At 39.1% G+C, this 27,833-nt stretch overlaps 1 protein-coding gene and 1 non-coding gene across 4 annotated transcripts in view; one reads left to right on the forward strand and one right to left on the reverse strand.

The window, feature by feature from the left end:
- Window positions 1–900: 900 nt before the first annotated feature.
- CFAP36 (cilia and flagella associated protein 36) overlaps window positions 901–27,833 on the reverse strand; it is a 33,667-nt gene continuing 6,734 nt past the window's right edge. For 2 of the 3 annotated variants that reach the window (XM_049784792.1, XM_049784791.1), the window contains 7 exons: window positions 24,996–25,110; window positions 18,806–18,893; window positions 15,507–15,558; window positions 11,517–11,619; window positions 2,259–2,398; window positions 1,755–1,901; window positions 901–1,068 (listed from right to left, as the gene is read on the reverse strand). In XM_049784792.1, coding sequence (XP_049640749.1) covers window positions 967–1,068; window positions 1,755–1,901; window positions 2,259–2,398; window positions 11,517–11,619; window positions 15,507–15,558; window positions 18,806–18,893; window positions 24,996–25,110 — 747 coding nt within the window. In that variant the 3' untranslated portion in view covers window positions 901–966. Of the gene's footprint in view, window positions 1,069–1,318; window positions 1,552–1,591; window positions 1,902–2,258; window positions 2,399–11,516; window positions 11,620–15,506; window positions 15,559–18,805; window positions 18,894–24,995; window positions 25,111–27,833 lie in introns of those variants that run through there. The other variant, XR_007500878.1, reaches the window with a different exon arrangement.
- Window positions 16,849–16,955, forward strand: LOC126025141 (U6 spliceosomal RNA). Its single transcript, XR_007501186.1, has one exon. It is a non-coding gene; the product is annotated as a U6 spliceosomal RNA (small nuclear RNA).

Here is a 27,833-nt window from a genome sequence, read left to right on the forward strand (position 1 = left end):
GCTCATAAACAGATTGGCTGCTTGCAAACCATGTGCCTTAACCATTGTATTCTATGGCCCACCTTTCCAACATTTGTTCTTGGACCTTCACAGGCTATGAAGCCGGACCTGAAGATCTAGTTGACAATTGAATTTGTTTTGTTTTGGTCACACCCAGAGGTACTCAGGTGTTACTCTTGGCTCTACACTCAGGAATCACTCCTGGCAGCACTCAGATGACCATATGGGGTGCTAGGGATTGAACCTGGATCAGCTACATGCAAAGCAAGCGCCCTATGCACTGCTATTACTGCTCGGGTCCTGACAACTGAGTTATTTTTGTTGTTGTTGTTGCTTTTTGGGCCACACGTGGTGATGCTCAGGGTTTACTCTTGGCTATGCACTCAGAAATTACTCCTAGCTTGGGGGACCATCTGGGACATGGGGGATCGAACCGCGATCCATCCTAGATTAACGTGTGCAGGGCTAACGCTTGCGCCACTGCTCTGGCTCCAGCTGAGTTCTGAATACCTAACTGATTAGCATAAATAATAAGTAACTTTGAAAAAATAGGTAAGTTTGAATAAAAGCACTATCACTCAATTTCCTTTTTTGTTTTTGTTTTTGTTTTTTGTGTTTGGGTCACACCCGGCAGCACTCAGGTTACTCCTGGCTCTACTAGGGTCAGAAATCACCCCTGGCTTGCTCAGGGGACTGTATGGATGGTGGGATTCGAACCACCATTCTGCATGCAAGGCAAACACCCTACCTCCATGCTATCTCTCCGGCCCCATCACTTAATTTTCAATACCCTCTCCAAGAGAGATTAATTTGGTCAAGATATCCTTCCCCATTACTCTTCATCTCAAAGTATAATAAAACAATAACAAACATCTGCATTATAAACACAAGTGCCTGAAATTAACTGATTAAATAATTTATTTTTATGAAAATTTCAACTCATTTTGCTAAATTGATTTAAGATTATTACTTATTAATAACTTCTTCCTTAAGTTTCTCTGCAAGCAATCTCCTCTTTAGTAATGTCTGCTTCTCCTCTGCTGTCATTTCTGGTTTCTCTGTCATTTCCTTTAAAAGAAAGAAAATTAGTTACAGTAAAAGATAGACTGCCTAAACATTTCCAACACAAAGATTAGGGCATTTTCAATAAATTAAAACACACACACACACACACACACAGAATGAGTTCTTTTAAAGTTTTGTTTTGGTTTTTGGGCCACACACACACACACATGCACACACGCACACACGGAATGAGTTCCTTTAAAGTTTTGTTTTGGTTTTTGGGTCACATCCAGCAGTGTTCAGGGATTACTCCTACTCCTAGCTCTGTGCACTCAGAAATCACTACTGGCTCTGGGGACCACATGGAATGCTGGGAATCGAACCCAGGTCCTTCCTGGTCAGTCTCACGCAAGGCAAATGCCCTACCTCTGTATTATCAGGCCCTCAGAATGAGTTCCTACATATGAAGCCTCTTGAAGATGTGGTAAACTATGATACTGATGCTGCTTTATAGGAAAAGCTTTCAAAAGATTTAGATTGAAAAGACTGCTGACCCTTGCATACTCAAAGCAGGTCAAAAACAAACAACTTCCAAATGGATATAGTTAGTGAAAATGATTACCTCCAAAAAAAAAAAAAAAGCAGTTCTACTTAACAAGTTAATATGACAATTTCAAGTTATTTCTTTCTTATACATACCTAAATTATTTTGCCTCTAAGTTTGCAAATTTTGACAAGACTAATCATACCTCCACAACACCTTCATGATCTTTCTGCTCTGAATTTTGTGTTTGCTTAGTTCTAAATTCTTTTCTCATGGACATCAACTTATCTCTCTTCTGCTTGAGATAATGTTCTCGCTGTCTGAGCTCTTCAGCTCCAAGTGCAGATAAGTTCTAAGACAAGGTGAGAAAAGAGAAGGAATGGTTTAAGTGGCTTGGATACCCACTGATGATTCAGTTTAGACAATTAGAAGCATGAGTTTAAGGACAAAAGTCAAGTATATAAGTGCATTTTAATTCCCAGTCATTTTTTTCAAGTTCTTAGAAAGTAATGTATTTCTTTTTAATTTGGGGCTCCATGCAGCATATACTCAGGAGCTTACTTTTGCTTCTTCTGCTCAAGGATCACTACTGGCAGGGCTTAAGGACTCATATGTTGTGCCAGGGTTTGAACCAGGATCAGCTGCATGTAAGGCAAGCAAGTGTACCCGCTGTTCTCTCTCCAGTTCTAGAAAGTGTCCAGTTACTTACTGCTATTGATCCTTCAATGTTTGCATGTTCTAAACCAGGAGTCTTCAGGCTTTTTTGTGGCAGGGAGGAAGTTTCAGGCAATAATTCGGGCTTTCTTGTCAAAGGTTGTATTGACTGATTCCCAAGTTGAATTTTATTTTCTGTTAGTAAGATAAAAACCAATAAGAATGCTACAAAAATAAGTTTCAAGCTAGATTTACCAAAATAAGCTAGTGTTAATTGTCTTTTTTTTTTGGGGGGGGGGGCCACACCCTGTGACGCTCAGGGGTTACTCCTGGCTATGTGCTCAGAAGTTGCTCCTGGCTTCTTGGGGGACCATATGGGACGCCGGGGGATCGAACCGCGGTCCGTCCTAGGCTAGCGCAGGCAAGGCAGGCACCTTACCTCCAGCGCCACCGCCCGGCCCATAATTGTCTTTTTCTTACAATAATCCCATCTACTAGTGGGAGATTAATGTGATAAATTTCTCACCCACCAAAATATACTGAGTCTGTGACTGATGAAAATAGTTCACATGGTACATATCTTTCAAGTAGCTTTTACATTCTCTTAGAAATAACATTTTAACAAATAGCAAATTGCTGCAATAAGGTACTACTGCTACAAAACTTTTTTTAAGCAGATGTAACTAACTCAGTGGTAGAGCAACTGCTCTGCAGGTATGAGGCCCTGGGTTAAGCTCTGGCACACATCCCCCCCCCCCCCCAAAAAAAAGACCAACTACTATAAGGTAGAATAAGGTTGACATATAAACTAAATTAAAAAGTATACTTTAGGGCCGGAGAGATAGCATGGAGGTAAGGTTGAATCCTGGCATCCCATATGATCTCCCGAGCCTGCCAGGAGTGACCCTTGAGCACTTCAGGTGTGACCCAAAAACCAAAAACCAAAAAAAAAAAAAAAAAGTAGTAGTAGTATACTTTATTAGTACAAGGTTTCTAAACTCGTATTTTCAGGTAAAAATAGGTTAAAAAAAAAACTTTTAAGAATGATCTGTATAGAGCTACAATTTTTTCTAGCATGTCCGACAATTTTGGATTTAGAGGGTAGACACATCAGATCTGGTCATTTTTCTGGCCAATAGACTGTGGGGGTGTGGAGAACTTATGTGGAGAGAGGGGACTATGCAGTTTGGGGATAAAACTTGGGCCTTTTGTATACAAAGCATGCACTTAGCCCTTTAATGATCTATTCTTCATGTTTAACTTTTGATGTTTAAGTGCAATTTTCTGTTTGTTCGTTTTGTAGCTTCTCAGATGCATTTGAGTATTAACTGTGGCCCTGTTCTATGAAGATTTCCAATTTCAATGATCTAAAGAACCTTTTCCACTTCCTTAGCCCTTATATTTTATGCTAGAACAGAAACTTATCCCATTTGTGTCTTTTTTTGCCAGAGAAAGTTTTATGTGACCTCAGTTTTGTAGGTATATAAAATAGGCAAAATATTTACTGATAATCATGGAAACTTTTAAATCAAATTTTTGTCTTTACCACACCCATATTGTTATGCATCCTATATACATACATATATATATGAATTTTGTTACTGATTTGGGGCCACTTCTGGCTTAACTCAGGGTGGCTTAACTCTCCTGGTGGGTGGACTATATGGACCATATGGGGAACTGCTCATATCAGCAGCATGCAAAGCAAGCACATTTTACCCATTATGTGTTTTGCATATAACCACTGTGCTATCATTGTAATTTTTTATTAAAATCTCCTTAATCGGAATCACTATGGAAATCATCTTTTTTGTTAACTTGTTTTAGGCCATGCATGCTGCTTCTCAGAGGGTGCTGGGGATTGTTCCTCGAGGTACTCAGGAAATCATGTGGTTTTGGGATGGAAACCCTGGTTTTCTGACTGCAGTTTATGCCGTTAAGCTAGGGATCCTAGAACCATCTTTAAAAATTATATTTCTTCAACTATCATAGTTAAATGTTTACAATAATCTAGCCCCATCTGTTAGCTACTTCGGAGCAGCTCATAATCTAAACAAGTGTAGCTCTAATCACTGAATGTGTTTTTATCTTCACAGCATTTAAAAGTGGTGGTGGGATTGGTGCTGAAAAAATTTATGTCTAAAACTCAAATATGAAAACCTTTGTAAGTCAAGGTGCTTTAAATAAAAAACTTAAATTTAAATTAAATTTATAACTGTACGGTCCCTGAGCACCAGTAGCAGCATCCAAGTACAAGCACAGTAAGCCCCATGAGGAGGGACAAAAATTTAAGCACAGAAGATATTCTGATGGCAATTACAAAGGAGCTAAGTTTGTATGCCCAAATATGGAAGCACAGAAATAAAGAGGTGATTTTTGAGAAAGTAGGATACAAATTTAGATTTAATTCACAGGCTTGCTTGCACTGAAAACTTTTTGTCTTGAATTTGTTAGCTTGAACATCTTTGTATATTCAAATCTAGAGAGGAAAGTATTTGAAGATAAAATACTTAAGCTTTTTGATTTATAGTAAAGGAGAATCATAAAACCAACAAGCTTAAAGACAGAACATCTTATCTCTGGCAACTCTTTGCATGAAAGTACACGTTATTTATTTCTAGCAGGAACCAGAGAAAGTCATAAGCAAAGAGACAAAAAGGAGGCCAAACACCTTAGATCTTCCTAAAGGGTTTGTATCATTTTGCGTGAAGTGGTTAGGAAATCAATAATAATTTATTCCTAATTGTATTTACTAATTATATATTTATTCCTAATTAATATTTTATTCCCAATTTAATAAATATTTTATTATTATTTATCCTGGTGATAACCAGGGCTTTTTGGAGTAAGTCTGGGCACCTTCGCCCCTCCCTACATCCTCCTCCTTTAGATAAAGTGAATTTATTATAATTATATTAGAATAAAAATTTAAGTGTTGGTTCTATATAAAATTAAAGCTACTTTTGGACCAAAAAATTTTAAATTAATTTAGGGAAAAATCAACAGTTTTTTCATACATACAAATCAAAGTAGGCTACTCTACTCACAAACTACACAACAAAAAAAGAAATGATAAATTAAAGCTACTTTTGGACCAAAAATTTTTAAATTAATTTAGGGAAAAATCAACAGTTCTTTCATACAATACAAAGCAAAGTAGGCTACTCACAAACTACACAACAAAAAAAGAAATGATTAAACTTGCTATCATAAACAAGCTAATATCATATACCTGCTTTTTTTGTTTGTGTTTTTGTTTTTGGGCCACACCTGGTGGCACTCAGGGGTAATGTCAGGCTCTGGATCAGGAATTACTCTGGAAAGATAGGGGAATCATATGGAATGCTGGGGATCAAACCCAGTTGACATGTGCAAGGCAAATGCTCTATTCACTGTACTATCACTCCGTCCTCAAAATCTTTTTTTTTTAATACATTTCCTATTGTTTTAATAGCTAAGAATATAGTTTCCTTCCAAATCAAATCTATCATATATCATTCAAAAGTCCTTATATTTTGTTTTGTTTTGGGGGTCACACCTGGCACCCCTCAGGTTATTCCTATCTCTGTATTCAGAAATTACTCCTTGCAGGCTCGGGGAACCATATGGGTTGCTGGGATCAAACCTGGGTCAGCAGCATACAAGGCAAACGCCATACCCACTGTGCTATTGTTCCAGCCTACAAAGTCCTTTTATTTTTTTATTTTAGTTTTTGGGCCACACCAGGGGGCACTCAAAGGTTACTCCTGCCTCTGTGCTCAGAAACCGCTCTTGGCAGGCTTGGGAGACTATATGGGATGCCAGGGATTGAACCAGGGTCTGTCCTGGGTTGACCATGTGCAAGGTAAACATTCTACCACTGTGCTATTGCTCAGGCCTACAAAGTCCTTTTAAATCAAAGTTGAGATTACAACATTGATGTCAGGAGGGCTAGGGAGACAATTCAACCGGAATGCACGATTTATGTACAGGAGGTGAGGTTTGAACTTGAGCGCTGTATGGTTCCCCTGGAACACTGGGTATGTTTTCAAAACTAAAATCATAACTAAAGATGTAAGAGTCAGAAGATTAAGTCCCAGTTTCACCATTTTCTGAATTGGTGATTTTAGACAAATCACTCAACTTCCTTAAATTTATTATCTAAAAAAAAATTAGGCACTGGAGAGTTAATAGAGGGAATAAGATGCCTGCCTTGTATGTGTAATACTCCAGTTCAATCCTAACACCACATGGTCCCCTGAGCACGGATGAGTGCAACCCTGGAGGCTACTGAGTACCACCTGGGTGTCCTGTGGATGCCCCAGTACTGCTGAGTCCTCACATTGGCCTGTTGCCAGGTTAGTCTCTAGGCCTGAGTTTCACTTGAAAGACCCAAAGAAAAATAAATTAAAAAAAATTCTTGGGGCCGGGCGGTGGCGCTAGAGGTAAGGTGCCTGTCTTGCCTGCCCTAGCCTTGGACGGACTGTGGTTCGATCCCCCGGTGTCCCATATGGTCCCCCAAGCCAGGAGCAACTTCTGAGCACATAGCCAGGAGTAACCCCTGAGTGTTACCGGGTGTGGCCCAAAAACAAAAAACAAAAAAAAAAAATTCTTTTTGGGGCCAGAGATAGCACAGCAATAGGGCGTTTGCCTTGCGAGTGGCCACCCAGGACAGACCTGGGTTTGATCCCCAGCATCCCATGTAGTCCAGCGAGCCTACCAGGAGCACTGCCGGCTGTGGGTCCCCCCCAAATTAATTAACTGTAAAATAAAAAAACAGTCACAATACTACCTCCCAGTTATGCTTCTTTTTTTAATCTCAAAGGTGGGGGGGGGAGGTTAAAACATAGAAATTATAGAATGAACTGAATTCATGATCAATTTGTTTCAGAATTACTTTTCTTTTTTCTTTTTTTTATGGTTTTTGGGTCACACCTGGCAGTGCTTAGGGGTTACTCCTGGCTCTACACTCAGAAATTGTTCCTATATGAGATGCCGGGATTCGAACCACCATCCTTCTGCATGCAAGGCAAACACCCTACCTCCATGCTATCTCTCCGGCCCCCGTATATTGCTTAGTTTTTTTATTATGACCAGAGTTTTTGTTTTTGTTTGTGTTTTGGTTTTTGGGCCACACCCATTTGATGCTCAGGGGTTACTCCTAGCTAAGCGCTCAGAAATTGCCCCTGGCTTGGGGGGACCATATGGGACGCTGCCGGGGGATCGAAACGCGGTCCTTCCTTGGCTAGTGCTTGCAAGGCAGACACCTTACCTCTAGCGCCACCTTGCCGGCCCCTTGTTTGGTTTTTTGGCTATACTGACGCTCAGGAGTTACTCCTGACTATGTGCTCAGAAATTGCTCCTGGCTTAGGCGGACCATATGGGACGGCCGGGGGACCTAACCGCGGTCAGTCCTAGGCTAGCGCTTGCAAGGCAGATGCCTTACCTCTAGCGCCACCGCTCCAGCCCCACTTCTCGTTTACTTATAGAGAAAAATAGACTATAAGGTAAGTAAATATGCAACATATTGAACAAGTTCATACAGTAACATGCCACATAAATATTTTTGTGGATTTGAGTTTCAAGAATAATTTAACTAAGAATCTAGGTAAATTATTTTTCAATCTGTTTTACTTCATAATCAAAGTAAACATCATATATTTTGTTTATTTTTTCGTTTTTGGGTCACACCCGGCAGCGCTCAGGGGTTCCTTCTGGCTCTATGCTCAGAAATTGCTCCTGATAGGCTCGGGGGATGATATGGGATGCCGGGATTCGAACCACCGTCCTTCAACGTCTAAGGCAAACGCCCTACTGCTGCACTATCTCTCCGGCCCCAAACATATATTTTGAAGTTTAGTTTCTAACTCACAATCTGCACATAATTATGGTCAACAATACACCCATAAAAAGAAGACTATACTCCTTTTCTGTTAGCTGTGTATTTTCTACTAGCAACCTCTTTAGCTCAATTCTCAAAGAGCCTTAATTACCAGTAATTATTCAACACTCCCATTTTTTTTATTTATTTTTTATTTTTTGGGTCACACCCAGCAGCGCTCAGGGGTTACTCCTGACTCTACACTCAGAAATCACTCCTGGCAGGCACGGGGGACCATATGGGATGCCGGGATTCGAACCATCCATCTTTATGACAAATTATTTCAAACGAATTGTTTCAAAAACATTTGGCTTTTCCCTAAAAAGATGGACAAGATGTAGAGCAGGGGTCTTCAAACTACGGCCCACGGGCCACATGCGCCCTGCAGAGGAGTCTGATCCAGCCAGCCAGCAGTGAGCGCTGTTTGGTTGCCAAGATACCTACCAGCATATACACTCAGTGTCACAGTTTCTCAGGGATGACGTCAACCGCCTCTGCCCATGGCATGTTGTGTGCTGGGAGGGTGGGTGTGAGGGCGGTGTTGAGAGGGACACTGATGCGCCCTTGCGCCTGGCGCTTGGCATGCGCATTGCTGATGACATCACTGGAGGGCGCTGGACACCGTGTGGCGAGGAGTACCACATGTGGGTGACTATATGATGTAAAAAGGCGCCTGCTCCACCCCCAGGCAACGTGGTGTCTTTGTGCTGTGCCTGCCTATCAGTGAGGTTTTCCTCCACTCCCTCCACTGCCAAAGGTCAGTCAAAAGTGCCATAGAAATAAATTTTTGCCAGATGGGGGGTTCTGCCCAATTGGGCTGTGGGTGACTCATATGAAAATTCCCCTTTGGGGGTGGTGAGGCATTCAGTGCTGAATCAAAGTTAGGGGGTGGGCGGTGGTTGTGAGGTTAGGGGTTCGGTGCTGAATTGCCCATGTGGAAAATTAGGGGTTCGATGCTGAAGCATTTTAAAGGGGTTACATTGAAAATTTTATATGCATTTTGCGATTCCTTTTCAGTGTTCACAAGCTGATTCCGAACATATCAATTTGGCATTAAATAGGGAGATATAACTGAACTATCAGGGACTGAGCTGGTCTGCTTAGAAAAGCCTGCAAGGAGTAAGTGTTCACATTAGGGACTAATGGGAGTTCATACACTGTGTGTATATATACATACATATTTGTATTTCACTAATATCAGTTTGGATTCCCTAGGAAACAATGATGTCAAGAAAAAGAAAAATTGACAGCGAGTGTAGGATATTCAAAGAACAATGGACTTACGATTACTTTTTTATGCAGTACAAAGAAAAAGCTGTGTGTCTGATATGCCAGAATATAGTTGCTGTGTTCAAAGAATACAATTTGCGATGCCACTATCAAACTCAACATAAAGATAAATATGATTGTTTGGTTGGAGAAGTGAGAAAAGATAAAATATTACAACTGAAACATACACTGACGACTCAGCAAAATACTTTTGTGAAGCAGAGGCAGTTAAATACTTCCTCACTGCGGGCAAGTTTTCAAGTTGCCAAGCTAATAGCGTGCAATGGCAAACCATTTGTGGAGGGAGAATTTGTTAAAGAATGCCTTATTTCTGTTGCCAAAGATATGTGTCCAGAGAAGGCCGATTTAGTACAGTGAGCCTTTCAGGAGTTACAATGACACGAAGGATTGAAGAAATGAGAGAAAATTTGCTGCACCATTTGCAAAACTCTGCAAAGAAACTTTGCTATTTTTCCTTGGCACTCGACAAAAGCAATGATGTTCGTGATTCTGCCCAACTTCTCATTTATATGCGTGGGACAAATGAGTATTTTGAAGTCACAGAAGAGCTTGCTGCACTGCAAAGTATCAAAGGTACAACCACAGGAGTGGATATATTTGAAAAGGTTTGCCAAACTGTGAATGGTTTGGAGCTGGACTGGGTTAAACTAGTCAGTGTAACAACTGATGGTGTTCCTAGCAAGGTGGGATCTAAGAGAGGAGTAATTGCTCACACTACACGAGAGATGGACAAACATAACCATCCTCATCCAATTGCCATACACTGCCTCATCCACCAACAAGTGCTGTGTTGTAAATCACTGAAGTGGGACTCTGTTATGAAAATTGTGGTATCTTGTGTTAATTACATTAGAACTCATGCACTAAACCACAGACAATTTCAGGAATTTCTATCTGAGGTAAATGTTGCCCATGAAGATGTTCTGGACCACACAGAAGTCCGTTGGCTGAGTAGAGGGAGAGTTTTGAAGCATTTCTATGACTTACTTCCAGATTACAGCTTTTCTACTTTCAAAAAACCAAGAAGTATCAGAGCTCAATGATGCAGAATGGAAATGGTACCTTGCCTTTCTGACAGATATAACAGAGCCACTCAACAGTTTCAATCTGCAACTTCAAGGCAAGGGGAAGCTCATCTGTGATATGGCATCCCATGTGAAAGCATTTGAAGTAAAATTAGGCCTTCTCATCAAACAAGTACAGTAGGAAAACTTCAGTCATCTCCCAACAACTCAAAACCTGTCAGCGAACAAACCATTGGTTGCATTCCCAAAGAAAACATGTCTGGCTTCACTAGAATTGTTGCAAAAGGAGTTTTAATTTAGATTCAAAGAGCTTCATCTCCATGAACAGGACTTAGTTTTTTCATAACCCATTTTCTGTTGAGATTGAAAATGTCCTTACAATTTACCAAATGGAACTGGCTGAACTGCAGAATTGTGATTCTCTGAAAGATGCATTTAAGTCAAGTAACCTTTTGAATTTCTATGCATCTCTCCCCTCTGAGACATATCCAAATATCAGGAACCATGCACTCAAAATGGTAACCATCTTTGGTAGCACTTATGCCTGTGAACAGACTTTTTCAAGAATGAAACATCTGAAATCTCCAACCAGATCAAGATTAACTGATGCCCACTTGCAACACCTGTTACGGCTGGCAGCGACAAATATGGAACCGGACATTGACCATCTCATTAGCCAAAAGGAGGCCCACAGTTCCCATTGAAATACTGGTGCGTGATCTGTTTATTTATAAATGGTTTTCATTTTATTTATATAAGATATGTGCAGTGTGAGTAGGAATTAGTAGCTCATATAGTCTGGCCCTCCAGCTCTCTAAGGGACCGTAATCCGGCCCCTACTTTAAAAAGTTTGAAGACCCCTGATGTAGAGCGTCTGCCTTGCACATGCTAACCTAGGACGGACCACAGTTCGATCTCCCGGTGTCTCATATGGTCAAGCCAGGAGTGGTTTCTGAGTGCATAGCCAGGAGTAACCCGAGTTTCACCGTGTGTGGCCCAAAAACAAAACAAACAACAACAACAAAAGATGTACAAGAAAGTATCCACTCAACACAATGTTCATGCATTCCATTAAAAGTTCAGCATAAGGGGAGGTGTTCAGGAGAAGAAAAAAAAATTCAGCATAAGGCAATCTTACCTGAGGGTGGGTGTTCAAAATGTTCACCATCTCTTTGAGAACGATTTATTATTGAAGCTTCACCAGCATGCACTGGGGGCTCTTCTGTTTTAGCCTCTGACAACTTCAGAAATTCAGAATAAAATTTAATGGAAATTGGTTAAATCTGACCAACTGAATACTTTAAAGAGCCAAATATTATTTTTAAAATTTACTGTCTAGGGTTGGAAAGATAGCACAGTGGAAGGGCGTTTGCCTTGCAGTAAATAATCAAAGAAAACTCCTGCTTCCAAACCATAAAATAGCACTATAGGCAATATAGAAAATATTAGAACAATCCACTGAGCAAATAAACACAGGGAGTAAGGTTAAAATATATCTAAACAGGTCAAAACAAACATACCTAGGACCAACATTGACTCAAATACCGGCATTCCATATAGTCCCCTGTGCCTGCCAAGAGCGATTTCTGAGCACAGAGCCAGGAGTAACCCGAGTGCCGCCAGGTGTGGCCCAAAAAACAAAAACCAAAACTAATTTTTTTTACTGTCTACTTGATTCTCATTTTCCAAAGTTCTTTTCTTTCCTTTTTTTTTTTTTTTTTTTTGGTTTTTTGGCTCTGTGCTTAGAAAATGCTCCTGGCAAGCTTAGAGGACCATATGGAATGCAGGGGATCGAAACCGGGTCCATCCCAGGTTGCTGCATACAAGGCAAATGCCCTACAGCTGTGCTATCACTTCAGCCCTTAAGTAAATAAAATTTTTAATATCTATTTTTATTTTATTTGGTTTTTTTTTGGGGGGGTCACACCCGGCAGCGCTCAGGGGTTGTTACTCCAGGCTTTACGCTCAGAAATTGCCCCCAGCAGGCTCGGGCGACCATGTGGGATGCCTGGATTCGAAACACTGACCTTCTGCATGCAAGGCAAATGCCCTACTGCTGTGCTATCTCTCCCGTCCCTTAAGTAAATAAATTTTAAATTTTTTTTTTTTTTTTGGTTTTTGGGTCCACCCGGCAGTGCTCAGGGGTTATTCCTGGCTCCATGCTCAGAAATTGCTCCTGGCAGGCACAGGGGACCATATGGGATGCCGGGATTTGAACCGATGACCTTCTGCATGAAAGGCAAATGCCTTACCTCCATGCTATCTCTCCGGCCCCAAGTAAATAAATTTTAAGTAAAGAAAAAAAACAACCCAAAGTAACATATTAGTTTATTAATTCCTAAATAACAAATAAAATCCAATCACATGAAGGATGGTGGTTCGAATCCCGGCATTGCATATGGTCCCCCGAGCCTGCCAGGGGCGATTTCTGAGCGTAGAGCCAGAAGTAGTACCTGAATGCTGCTGGGTGTGACCCAAAAATCCATAAAATAATAATAATTATTATAAATTAAAAAATTAGGGGCCGGCGAGGTGGCACTAGAGGTAAGGTGTCTGTCTTGCAAGCACTAGCCAAGGAAGGACTGCGGTTCGATCCCCTGGCATCCCATATGGTCCCCCCAAGCCAGGGGCAATTTCTGAGGGCTTCGCCAGCAGTAACCCCTGAGCATCAAACGGGTGTGGCCGAAAAACAAAAAAATAAAAATTAAAAAAATCCAATCACATGTAACTCTTAGGTAATTAATACGTATTTATATCCATATATTATTCCATATCATAAACTTGTATAAACTGTGTGATAAATGATAATTATTATCAGCTTGACTTTCAAGTGTTAAAAAATTTCTACAGTAGCTTTTGTATGTAAAATATAAGAACAGTATTATTTTAGTGACTTAGAAATCAGGAGTTAATGTCTTCTTTTGTGTGTGTGTGTGTGTGTGTGTGTGTGTGTGTGTGTGTGGTTTTTTGGGTCACACCCTGCAGTGCTCAGGGTTTTTTCCTGGCTCCGTGCTCAGAAATTGCTCCTGGCAGGCACGGGAGACCATATGGGATGCCGGGATTCGAACCGATGACCTTCTGCATGAAAGGTAAATGCCTTACCTCCATGCTATCTCTCCAGCCCCGAGTTAATGCCTTCTAATTGCAATTCTGAACTGGTTTGCTTACTGTATACCCTTACATTTGAAATACTTATTAATATCTATGAATTTCACTTTTGGAGCAATAGCACAGCAGATAAGGCGTTTGCCTTGCATGCAGCTGATATGGGTTCAATCCCTCGCATCCCATATGGTCCCCCCAAAACTGCCAGGAGCAATTTCTGAATGTAGAGCCAGGAGTAATCTAAGCATTGCTGGCCCAAAACATAAATAAATTATTAATTAATTTCACTTCTATTTACAAAATGTAAATATGTATAACTCCTGGTTATGTGGCTCAGAAATCGCTCCTGGCTAAGGAGACTATATGGGATGCCGAGGGATTGAACCATGGTCCATCCTAGGTTAGCACGTGCAAGGCAAACACCCTACTGCTTACGCCATCATTTTGGCTCCTGTGTAACTATTTTTACCTAAAGCATATATATACATATATATATATATAGCATGTACCCTACCACTCTACCACATCTCCAACTCAAAACATCTCTTCTACTCTTCACGGGGTACCCTCTGGTAGTTTTTTCTGTGATTAATTATATAAACATGTATCACAGTGATGAAAGAGAAAAAGAAAAATTATACAGTGACAGATAATTTATATAATTTATGGCAGCTTTCCCTTTAACAAATATTTACCTAATAATAAAATATTAGCTTCCCTCATCTCAACCAGATACATGTTTAATTTATCCTGAGGAAAGGCTATATTTATATTCATATTAATATATTTTATTATATATATTATATATTTATATTTTATTATATATTTTATGAAAATGACTAAATGGCTTTTTTTTTTTTTTTTTTTTTTGGTTTTTGGGTCACACCTGACAGTACTCAGGAATTATACCTAATTCTGCAGTCAGGAATCATTCCGAAGGCTCTACAGGGGACCAAATGGGATGTCAGGAAACGAACCCAGGTTGGCTGCATGCAAGACAAGCACTTTGCCAGCTGTACTACCACTCTGATCCCTGAATATAGTTCTTTTGCTTGTTTGTTTGTTTCTTTGGGCCACACCAGTGACGCTTAGGGGTTACTCCTGACTATGTGCTCAGAGAAATCGCTCCTGGCTTGGGGGACCTTATGGGATGCCAGGGGATCGAAACTTGGTCCGTCCTAGGCTAACGCTGGCAAGGCAGACACCTTACTGCTCCGTGCCACCACTCTGGCCCCTGAATATAGTTCTTTTTTTTTTTTTTTTTTTTTTTTTGTCACACCCAGCTGTGCTCAGGGGTTACTCCTGGCTCTATGCTCAGAAAACACTCCTGGTAGGCTCAGGGGACCATATGGGATGTCAGGATTCAAATCACCATCCTTCTGCATGAAGGCAAACGCTCTACTCCGTGCTATCTCTCCGGCTCCTGAATATAGTTCTTAATGAAAACAGTATGCCAGGACATGAGATATGGAATCATTCCACTTTAGGCTAATAATGCCTGAAAGAGCTGTTTCATAGTAACTACAGTTGCTGTTTCATAACAAAAAATGAGTCAGGAGACTAGGAAAGTCAAACTGTTTTTTATATATAAAATTAAGGATCATTTTTATAAGGAATCTTCTAAAATAGAAATTATGTTTTGTTTTATTAGTATATTTTTATTGGAAATTTAAAAATTAGATTGAAGGATGAATTGGGTTTCTTTTGTTTGTTTGTTTTGGTTTTTTGGGTCACACCTGGCAGCCCTCAGGGGTTACTCCTGACTCTAAGCTCAGAAATCGCTCCTGACAGGCTCGGGGAACCATATGGGATGCCGGGATTCGAACCACAGTCCTTCTGAGTCTAAGGCAAAAACGCCTTACCGCTGTGCGATCCTTCCAGTCCCGAAGGATGAATTGTAAAATGAATAAATTACAAGGTTAAGTAACTTCCACGCAAGTTTAAATTGTAAAAGTAAAGACTAGGTATAAATTTGAGTTAATAGCAATGAAATACTTCTATATTACTATCCTATAACGGGCACCTGATTTTTTCTCTTCTTTTCTTCTTCCAGGTCATACTCTTCTTTTGATTTTCTGAAAGACATAAAAACAAGGTAGAAAGTAAATAGGTTGTTTTTTTGTTTGTTCTGTTTTGTTTTTGGTTTTTGGGTCACACCCGGCAGTGTTCAGGGTTCCTCCTGGCTCTATGCTCAGAAATCGCTCCTGGCAGGCTCGGGGGACCATCTGGGATGCCGGGATTCGAACCACCGTCCTTCTGCATGAAAGGCAAATGCCCTGCCTCCATGCTATCTCTCCGGTCCCAATAGGTTGATTTTTTGCTTTTGGTAAAAGAATGAATGAATATTCTTGGTGGAGGGAAGAGGACACTGATGAAGGATAGTGGTGGAAATTGTATGCCTGAAACTTAATAATTAATAAATTCATATCTCTATAGATTAGTGATTCAGAATATTTTCAAAGAGAGCTAATATTCAACTAACAAACTAAGATAATATGTGCAAGAAAGTTTGTAAACAAAGATGGACACTATCAGGTTTTTACTTACTATCAACTGAGGATGACATATAGAGGTTTATATAACATAATTAAACTATTAGTATAAAAAATGATTTACTATTTTCTTCTGGAAATGTGATAACTAGCCAAACAAAGATAAAATAGTTTTAAACCGTAAACCCAGATTTGAATGGCAAATTCATTAATAGAAATTGATCTTGCTCATGAAAAAGATCATTCACAATCCTTCATGATCTATTTTGCCATCATTCTAATGTTACCAATGACATTTCTATCATCACAAATTCTCCTGTACCGTTAAGTAAAAATACTATCAACTTAATGCAGTGCTCAATGAGGCAGTTTGATTAAGGAAATAGCTGTCAACTCCCATACATCTTAGTGTGTGACTAAGATTGTCCATGTGTATAACAGTATACATACATCCTTAGAAAATAGCATTTTAAAGGACAAGATTGATCAGTTTTATACCATTCATCAATCAACAGATACAATGAATACAAGTGAAAACTGTACCTGTCCTCTTAAGAATGTATTGCCAAATACCTTTATTTACTAACATCCTTCTCACTACAACTCTTTTTCTTTTTTTGTGGTTTTTGGGTCACACCCGGCAGTGCTCAGGGGTTATTCCTGGCTCCAGGCTCAGAAATTGCTCCTGGCAGGCACGGGGGACCATATGGGATGCTGGGATTCGAACCGATGACCTCCTGCATGAAAGGCAAACGCCTTACCTCCATGCTATCTCTCCGGCCCCATACAACTCTTATTTTTATTTTCTTTTTTTTTTTTTACTACAACTCTTTTAACATATGGTATTCACTTTTGTCTTAAGAACTAAATTTGGTGCTCGCTTCGGCAGCACACATACTAAAATTAGAACGATACAGAGAAAATTAGCATGGCCCCTGCGCAAGGATGACACGCAAATTCTTGAAGCGTTCTATATTAAAAAAAAAAAAAAGGGCCCAGAGAGATAGCACAGCGGTGTTTGCCTTGCAAGCAGCCGATCCAGGACCAAAGGTGGTTGGTTCGAATCCCGGTGTCCCATATGGTCCCCCGTGCCTGCCAGGAGCTATTACTGAGCAGACAGCCAGAAGTAACCTCTGAGCACCACTGGGTGTGACCCAAAAACCAAAAAAAAAAAAAAAACAAAACTATATTTGGGGGCCGGAGCAATAGCACAGCAGTATGGAATTTGCCTTGCACGCGGCTGCCCAGGACGGACCTGGATTTGATTCCGGCATCCCATACGGTGGTCTGCTGAGCCCAAAGCGAATTCTGAGCGCATAACCAGAAGTAGCCCCTGAGCGCCACCAGGTGTGGCCTAACCCCCCCTCCAAAAAAAAAGAACTAAATTTGCCTCTACCTTGAAAAGCAGGATCTGGCAAAAAAGATAAAGAGATCTCTGTATACACACGTACAAGCACACAATCTGTCTCCTTCTCAAGACTACTCAAATCCTCTGAAATTACCAGTAAATCCTAAAAAAAAATTTTTTTTTGTTATTTGTTTTTTGGGTTTTTTTTTGGGGGGGCCACACCCAGCTGTGCTCAGGTGTTACTCCTGGCAATCTGTTCAGAAATAGTTCCAGGCAGGCATGGGGGATCATATGGGACGCCAGGATTCGAACCAATCATCTTAGGTCCTGGATCGGCTGCTTGCAAGGCAAATGCCACTGTGCTATCTCTCCAGCCCCAAAATCCTTCCATAGATACTTTCTCAACCCACCTTGAGAAAGTAACATCTTGTTCAGCCTCTTCTGCTTTGGAGTTGGGGACAAAGTGACTCAATGGAGGCAGGGAAGTTCAGGAAGTTCAAAGATGGTCAAGTGTATGCTTATTGCCGATAGTGTCCCCAAGGTAAAGGTTCAATTTGTAGTTGACATAATAGATATAGATCTTTTTACACTACTTGTTGTATTCGCGCATATCTAAAAAGTAGCTGTTTGGGGCCTAAGAATAATACTGTGGATAGTGACTTGCAGCAGGAGTGCTTTCTGAGTGCAGAGCCAGGAATAACAGGAGTGCCACAGGGTACAGCCCCAAAACAAAATAAAAAAGTAGGCATTTTAATTGCCCGGCTTTTCTAAAATTATCATAGGAATTCAAGGATAATAACCAAGACAAAAAAAAAAAAAAAAGAAATTCTCTTTAGGGCAAACTTCATGCCTTGCATTTGGTTCAAACTCATGTAACTGGAGCAAAGAAGAGACTGGCAAATCATCTAGAAACAAGTTTTCAACTGTCCTCTTTCCTTTTCAGGTTACCTGCTACCAGTCAGTTATTTGATCTATTGGATCTTTATGTACAGTCTCTTAATGTTAGGTGCAGAGCATAAGCTACCTTTAATACAGGGATCCATAAGTCATGAAATCTCCATCCTAGATCGCTAAAGCCAGTACAACCCCTACGTTGATCAAGTGGATTCTACTGCAAATTATCACTGGAAATTAGCGTTCCATTCTCATTATGCCTTCCCATTGGGTTAATCAGCTATAATTGACCAGAAGATAATATTTTCTGCCCACTAAGAAATGTAACATATTCATATAAATATAATGTAGTTATAAAGAAAATGCAAAGATAAAACATTTTCATGACCTTCAGGAGAGAATTTAGATTTATTAGTTTACACTACATGGTGGTCTAAAAAACATAGATAAAATTACATTAAAATATTGTTAGTTGATTCCTGGTGGGCACAGACCCAGGAGTAACCCTTCAGCACTGCTGGGTGTGGCCCAAACCAAAAAATAAAATATTGTTAATTATTTATTCAAAATGTAATTAGAGAAGAATACCTAAGAACTTCCCTCAGGATTTTCATTTCTTCCTGTTCAAGGTCACTGACCACATCAGAACCATCTGTTAAGCAGTCAGGTAACACACCTGTTCAAAACCAAAGAGTACATGGAAGAATATCAACTCAATATTTTTATCTCTCTATTATAATTCATCAAGAAGTACAAGGTTTATTTATGAAGATCTATAACTTAAAAGTATGCTCTAGGGACTGAAGAGATAATACAAAAGGTACAGTGCCTGTCTTGCATGTGTCCAACTTTGGCTCATTTCAGGCATCACACATGGTCCATCTCTGGCACTGTATTATGGTCTCCCCAAAACTGCCAGGAGTGATCCCTAAGCGCACTCAGTGTAAGTCAGTAAGTGAGCACATAGCCAGAAGAAAGCCCTAAGTACAGTGTGACCCCAAAACATATATGTACATAAACATATATACTTTATTATCTTTTTATGATGTTTTTAACTTTTTCTTATTTTGGAAATAGCCCCACCAAACCCCACAAATTTCCCAAGTAATGTCTCATTTTACTGAATAATAAATATTACTCAATAATATCTCAATAAATTTTGTGCTATTTATTAAAGTAACAATAATATATGTAATAAAATTAATATATCTATTATCATCCACAATCATATACTGTCTTGAGTATAGAATATTGAAACCATTAAGCTCCTAATTATAAAATTATGCTTTTAAACAAAATAAAACATAAAATAATTTCAAACATAAAGTTAACAGTGTCAGTCAGGCAATAACAAACAGTATTAAAAAGGTCAATGCTTACTACATTAGAAAAAACAAGGTTCTAAGTGTTTTAGATGAAATAAAGATGAAAAACCAATTCCTGAAATCATAATTTTATTTATATATAGGTCTAGTAAAATAAGTGAAACAAATACCAACTTCAGCTCAAAGCAAATAACTAATTTTAAATATTATAAATATTTGGCCCAAAAACCAAAAAAATATTATAAATAATATGTAAAACAATTATTACCAATATAGTCCTGTTAAGAAGGCAGAGTGGTAATAAATATATATATATAATTATTATTTATCCCAACACTAGTAACATGTCTCTTAACTTTTATCTTCCATTTCTTTAGTTGTATCTAACTACAGAATTTTGGATATTGTCTAATTTAAAACGGCTTTACTGAGATGAGCATGCCCTGCCCAAAGGAATAAAACTAAAGTTTAGATTCTGCTTTCTCTGCAGTCAGGTCCCTATGACTGTGACATAGGTAAGCCCCCCACCCCAACCAAAGGGATAAAACTAAATCTCAGACCCAGCCTTCTCAGCCTGACCCATGACTGTACAGGTAAGTGTGCCACACCCAAAGGGACAAGACCAGAAGAGCGTGGCCACAGAGTGAAGTGGAGCAGTTACATTTGTCCCCTAGTCTGTGAAGATAGCACAATAGAAAACACTATGCTGCAAAGGTCACAATGGAAAAAACCATGCTTAGAGAATGAAGATGTTGCATGGAAGACCCAAAAAGTACCAGCCTATATTATAGCCTCTCTGAGAAGGACTTTAAAGAGGAAATTTGAGCATGTATAAATAACTCAATGAATCCAAGAAACAAAACAAACCATAAGTAAGACTCAAGAGGATCTGAAAGTAGAAATGAGAAAACTTCAAACTGAAATATCAGAGCTGAAAAACTTAATAGGTAAAAAAAAAATAATAAAAACACTGGAAAGTTTCACCAGCAGAATAATAGCTGCTGAGGACAGAATCAGTGAACTAGAAGATGAGCTACATAACAGCTTCATACAACAGAAGAGATTGGAAAAGAGCCTTAAGAGAGTGGAAAGAAGAAAGGAAGAAAGAAGGAAGGAAGGAAAGAGGAAGAAAGGAAGAAAGGAAGGAAGGAAGGAAGGAAGGAAGGAAGGAAGGAAGGAAGGAAGGAAGGAAGGGAGGGAGGGAGGGAGGGAGGGAGGGAGGGAGGGAGGGAGGGAGGGAACAGAGGGGCCAGAGCAATAGCACAGTGGTAGGGCATTTGCCTTGCATGTAGCAAACACAGGACAAACCCAGCTTCGATTCCCAGCATCCCATATGGTCCCCCATGCCTACCAGGAATGATTTCTGAGTGCAGAGCCAGGAATAACCCCTGAGAACTGCCAAGTGTGGACCCCCCCCAAAAAAAAAAGCCCCATGTTGAATCAACAGTCAAGAGCATCATTACTGAAAAGTTCTCAGTGCTAAAGAGAACATACAGCTACATCATGGATGCTTGAAAAAGTACCACCTAAAAGAGATAAAAAAAAAAAAAGAACCCCATGGCACATCCTAGTCACAATGATGAAACCCACAGATAAGTATAGAAAAAGGCAAGCAATATCAAAAAGGGAAATTTCACACAAAGTAGTATTCACAACAGATTTATCACAGGAAGCCCTCAAGGCCCGAAGATGATGCTGGGATATAGTGACAAAATTCAATGAAATGAATGCTTCACCAACAGATACACAATTCAAATAAACAATGACTCAGAAACTTTACAGGCTCAAAACCAACCTTAAGAGATCTATAGAGTGTCTACTTTAAGTCAAGGCAGACCCAACAAATACATCAAACTCCTACAAAAAGATGACACCTAATCCCATGACAATCATCTCTCTTAATATCAGTGGGCTAAATGCCCCAGTTAAGAGAAACAGAGTGGCAAAATGGTTCAGAAAGCTGAATCCAATAATGTTCTGCCTGCAAGAAACACATACTAATAGTCAAAGCAAACATAGCCTTAAAAATAAAGTTTGGAGGACAATCATTCAAGCAAACAACTCCATTAAAAAGGCCAGGGTAGCCATATAAAAAGGCCAGGTAGTATCCGATGGCACAGACCTTAAGCTAAAAAGGTTATTAAAGCCAGAGATGGGCATATCTTACTAGCAAGATTGTGTACTCCAAGAAGAAATCACACTTCTAAACATATATACATCTTATGTTGGGCCAGGAAAATACATAAAACTGCTGATAAACTTGAAGAAAGACATCAATAGCAATAAAATAATAATGGGCTCCTTCCACATCACCTTGCTAACCCTTGATAGGTCAACCAGGCTAAAACATAACAAAGATATACTTGCCCTGAAAGAAGAAATAGAAGAGTGGCTTAATAGATAAATATAATACATATTATTTTCCAGTGCACATGGGACAGTCTCCAAGATAGACCACAAGAGAGACCTCCACAAAATCAAGAGTCTATAGAGATTGTTTCTCTGGGGGCCAGAGTGATAGCATGGCAGGTAGGGTATTTGCCTTACACATAGCTGACCCAAATTAGATCCCTGTGATCCATATGATCTCCCGAGCCTATCAGGAGCAATTTATAAATGCAGAGCCAAGAGAAAGAAATCCCTTAGCGCCACCAGGTGTGTCCCAAACACAAGTACAAAATAAAAATTTGCACCTACTATTTTTATAGACCATAATACACTGAAAATAGGGGTGAATTACAAACAGACAAGGATATATATCTTTAAAACCTGAAAATGAGGGGGCCGGAGAGATAGCATGGAGGTAAGGCCGTTTGCCTTTCATGCAGAAGGATGGTGGTTCGAATCCCAGCAACCCATATGGTCCCCCGTGCCTGCCAGGGGTGATTTTCTGAGCATAGAGCCAGGCGTAATCCCTGAGTCTGCCAGATGTGACCCCCTCCACCCAAAAAAAAACCCCATGAAAATTAAACAACTCATTACTGAACACAGTAGGTCAGAGATAAAATAAAAGAGGAAATCAAAAGATTCCTGAAAACATGGGGCCAGAGAGATAGCACAGTGGTAGGGCATTTGCCTTGCATGCAGCCGATCCAGGGCAAACAGTGGTTCGAATCCCAGCCTCCCATATGGTCCCCACATGCCTGCCAGGAGCGATTTCTGAACACAGAGCCAGGAGTAACCCCTGAGTGCTGCCAAAAACAAACATAAAACCAAAAGATTTCAAGAAACAAATGAGAAAGATGACATGAATTACCAGAATTTGTGAGACACAGCGAAAGTCGTATAGGAAGGAAATTTGGGGCTGGAGTAATAGCACAATGTAGGGCATTTGCCTTGCATGCAATTGATCCAGGATGGACCTGGATTTGATTCCTGGTGTCTCTATGGTCCCTTGAGCCAAGAGGATTTCTGAGCACATACAAAAACCAAGAAAAAAAAAAAGAGGGAAATTTATAGTTTTATAAGCATTCATTAGAAAGGAAGAAAAGACTTACATATTTTATACTTAATGGCAGAACTTAAGAAATTGAAAAAAAAATCAACAAAATGAGCCCAAAGTTAGTAGGAGGAAGGAAACAAAACTAGAGCAGAAATTAATGAACTGAACACCCAAAAAACAATCCAAAAGATCAGTGAAGGCAAGAGTTGGTTCTTTGGAAAAATAAACATTATTGATAAAAACTGTTAGTAAGACTCACAAAGAAAGGCAGAAAAACTTAATAAGCAGAATCAGAATGGAAAGGTAGGTGTCACTACAGATACTACAGAAATTCAAAGGGTAATCAGAGATTTTTTTGTTTTGTTTTTGTTTTTGGGTCACATCCAGCAGCGCTCAGGGGGTTACTCCTGACTCTACTCTCAGAAATCACTCCTGGCAAGCTCGGGGAACCATATGGGATGCTGGGATTTGAACCATCGTCCTTCTGCTTGCAAGGCAAACACCCTACCTCCATGCTATCTCTCTGGCCCTAATCAGAGATTACTTTGAGAAGCTTTATGCCACAGAACAAGAGAACCTGGAAGAAATGGATAATTTTTTTGGATTCTTGATCTGGTATAATATAACAGTGAGTAGGGCATTTGCCTTACATGTGGCTGACCTGTGGCTGACCTGTGGTTGATCCCCGGAATCCCATATGGTCCCCTGAGCCTGGCAGGACTCATTCCTGAACAGAGCCAGAAGTAACCCCTGAACTCTGCAGTGTGTGACCACCCCCCAAAATATTGGAGTTTCTAACCTCCTTGTTAGTGTACCATCACTTTTTCTTTTCTTTTTTTTTTTTTTTTTTTTTTTGGTTTTTGGGTCACACCCAGCAGTGCTCAAGGGTTATTCCTGGCTCCATGCTCAGAAATTGCTCCTGGCAAGCACGGGAGACCATATGGGATGCCAGGATTCGAACTGATGACCTTCTGCATGAAAGGCAAACACCTTACCTCCATGCTATCTCTCCGGCCCCACCATCACTTTTTCAACAAAAATTTGTGTATGTTTGTTCTGACCTGTTTCAGATATAATTTAACCTTATTCCCTCTGTGTTTATTTGCTTGGTGGATTGTTCTAATATTTTCTATAATGCCTATAGTTCTATTTTATGGTATGGAAGCAGGACTTTTCCTTTGATTATTTATTGACATAGGAGAACTACAGCTCAATTGTAGCTTTAAGGGTCTAGAACACACTCAGTAGTATTACTCTTGTTGCAAAGATTCAATTATTGTGGATTTTCTCTTTTGAGTATAGACTTGACCTTCAATCTAACCACCTTACACATTTTCTAAGTTCCTAAAATGCTTTTCATAAAATGAAAATGTAATACTAATGTGAGAAATACTTTCTTGGCTCTGAAGTACTGTATACTGCTTTATCTAACACATCTAAAATAATTCCAGTAGTTTACAACACTACCCTATCTCTGTTCTTTTGCTTTGAAGTGAATAAACTTCTTCTGGCATATGGAATAGAGATTTTGAACAATTATTTCAAGTTAGTAAAAAAAATATGTAGGACCAATTTTCATCAAATAATTATGAACTTGATATTGGCCCTGTTAGTACTGGGAGAGAAGGGAAGAGAAGGAAAAGAGAGAAAGCACAAAATAGAGGAAAAGAAGTCTAATAGCCACAAACTTTCACATCTAAAGTAAACTCATACAATGTAGCTACATATAAGACCATATTAATATCAGAACCATCAAAACCGAAAAAAAAGTACTTAGAACTTAGGTTTCTAAATTGAATGTTTTTGTTTGTTTGTTTGTTTTTGGTTTTTGGGCCACACCCGGCATTGCTCAGGGGTTACACCTGGCTGTCTGCTCAGAAATAGCTCCTGGCAGGCACGGGGGACCATATGGGACACCAGGATTCGAACCAACCACCTTTGTCCTGGATCGGCTGCTTACAAGGCAAACACCGCTGTGCTATCTCTCTGGGCCCTAAATTGAATGTTTTACCATTTCTCTCTTGAATTATTCGAATGGCTTGAAGCTGCATTTCAATGTTTTTCTGGACCATCATTGCCTTAAAGATAGTAAAGTCTTCAGCAGCCAAAACAGGCTGCAAGATTGCCTGTGGAAAGAAATACAGAGGTTAAATATAGGTTCAAGTATAATATTTAATAGCTGTATTTAATAGCTATTTCTGACATATACAAATGCACCATTGTAAAAAGTGCATTAATTCAAGAACGCTCCATTACTATTTTGAATTAAATGACTCAAAAGGACAATTCTTAAAATAAAAATGATATTAAAAAATGATCAGAAAAAAAAAAAAAGAAAAGAAAGGACAGAACTATATATCCAAGACATAGAGTCATCAGCAATAAACAATGTGACCCTAATAGCTAAACTTAAGAAAATTCCTGTTAGGATGAAAGTCTGAGGCAGGGGTAAAATATGAAATGGACTCTAAGAACATTGGTGAGGTTTGGATTGATGGAGAAAGATTTTAAGTCTAAAATTCAACTATGAATATCTTTGTAAATCATAACTCTTTAAATAAATTTTCTAAAATATATATATTAATATTGATAAAAAGGACAATTCTTATGTTTTATTGTAAAAATATTTAAAATATGTTCTCGAGAGGCTGAATTGTCAAGTCCTATCATGTCAGAAAGCTAAAGTTGACATCTTCCAAAGAGTAGTACTAAGCAACATAGGCACTGGACTTACTTTTTCAAAACTTTTCAATATCTGAATTTGTCTTTCAAACCAAAAGTAAGTATATATTTTATATGTAATTTGTTCCTTAAATTTACTATTTAGTGACAAATTAGAAACTAAAATTATCTCAGTTATAAGTACCATATTAAATAAAGATAATCATTAGAAAAGCAAACTCTGGAAAGTAAGTGTAATGAGGGGTCATATGTGAGTTCAACTTTAATTGTCCTATATAATGTTTTATGGGAAAAGTAGAATTAGAAATTTTGTATAATTGGGCAGAAGTGATAGTACAGAAGCTGTTAGGATATTTGTCTTGATCATGGCTAACCCATGCTCGATTTTCAACATCCCATAGAGACCCATATGCATCACCAGGAGTAATTCCTGAGTGCAGAGCCCCTCAGCACTGCTGGGGTAACCCAAAATCAGACAAAAAATTGTAAAATTGTTTTTTACAAATATGATAAAACAAATATGAAATATAATAAAAAGCAAACAAAAACAAAACACGCACTGGTGTTGGGGCTGGGGAGCCAGCTGAAAGAGCTCAAGAACATGTACTGGTATGTGCATAATCTTCAATTCAATCCTCAGCACTGTTGAGTATAGATAGACTCTGACCATTCAAGCAGTGCTGGGTGTGGATAGGCACCATCATCATTAGGTCCTAACAACACCATATATTTTTTCCCCATTGTGGCTTTTTATTTACTCATCCCTAGAAAGGAATCCCAGAATTTTCCTTCCTGTGTTTTCATTTTGTTTCTTCATTCTCCATGATGTCAGATGAGATTGTCAGTACAATGAAACAAAATTAACAGGATAGGAGTAGTTTATTCTGCCATTTTTTCGAGATTCTGATTGGATTTCCAGAATTTCCTTTGGTCCCCGGAGCAAACCCCTGAGAACCTATTACTTATTTAGCTGGACACTAGTTACTTACTATATATAGGCTTTTGTTTTTTCCTTCCTAAGTAAAAGTAAAGTGGTAACATTTTCTTAAGAGTGAGATTAAATGAGTAATGCATGTGAAGTGATAAGACAGTAAGCAGAGCCCTTAGACAATATTAATTATGAATATTCATAGCACCTTCTTTTTTTTTTTTTTTTTTAAGGCTGTTATGCAGCCTGCTGACAACCCTACTCATTTGTTATCTTTTTTTTTTTTTAAATTGTTTATAATTTTTTTTAATGCATAATTTTTTTTTTTATTTAAACACCTTGATTACATACATGATTGTGTTTGGGTTTCAGTCATAAAAGGAACACCACCCATCACCAGTGAAACATTCCCATCACCCAAGTCCCAAATCTCCCTCCTTCCCACCCAACCCCCGCCTGTACCCTAAACAGGCTCTACATTTCCCTCATACATTCTCAATATTAGGACAGTTCAAAATGTAGTTATTTCTCTAACTAAACTCATCACTCTTTGTGGTGAGCTTCCTGAGGTGAGCTGGAACTTCCAGCTCTTTTCTCTTTTGTGTCTGAAAATTATTATTACAAGGGTGTCTTTCATTTTTCTTAAAACCCATAGATGAGTGAGACCATTCTGCGTTTTTCTCTCTCTCTCTGACTTATTTCACTCAGCATAATAGATTCCAAGTACATCCATGTATAGGAAAATTTCATGACTTCATCTCTCCTGACAGCTGCATAATATTCCATTGTGTATATGTACCACCGGCCCAGTGGGGCTCAGCTGTGAAAGACTGTGAGTGTGACCTGTCTATGTCTGTCATAGCACCTTCTTAAATCTCTCAGACACAAAGCAGTTTCTAGAGAACAAAGCCCTATAAGCACTGGACTATAGATCTGCTAAGATTTAAAAAAAGGGGGGTGGTGGTCTGTCAGAGATCTATATAAATAAAAGTTGGGATGATAAGCCCTGTTGATCTATTATAGTTCTGAGTTCAGAAAATTCCTAATTGTACAAATTCATTAATGCCTCAAATCATCATTTCTTATGCATGTTTAAAAACAATCCCATATTTTTTTTCCCTCTCTCAATGTCTAGAATATTACACATTGGTACCTGATACAAGTTTAAGTGAAACCCTGGACACTTTCAGTACAATCTTTTTTTTTTTTTTTTATTTAAACACCTTGATTACATACATG

The sequence above is a fragment of the Suncus etruscus genome, chromosome 12, assembly GCF_024139225.1.
Source record: "Suncus etruscus isolate mSunEtr1 chromosome 12, mSunEtr1.pri.cur, whole genome shotgun sequence".
Lineage (NCBI taxonomy): Eukaryota > Metazoa > Chordata > Mammalia > Eulipotyphla > Soricidae > Suncus > Suncus etruscus.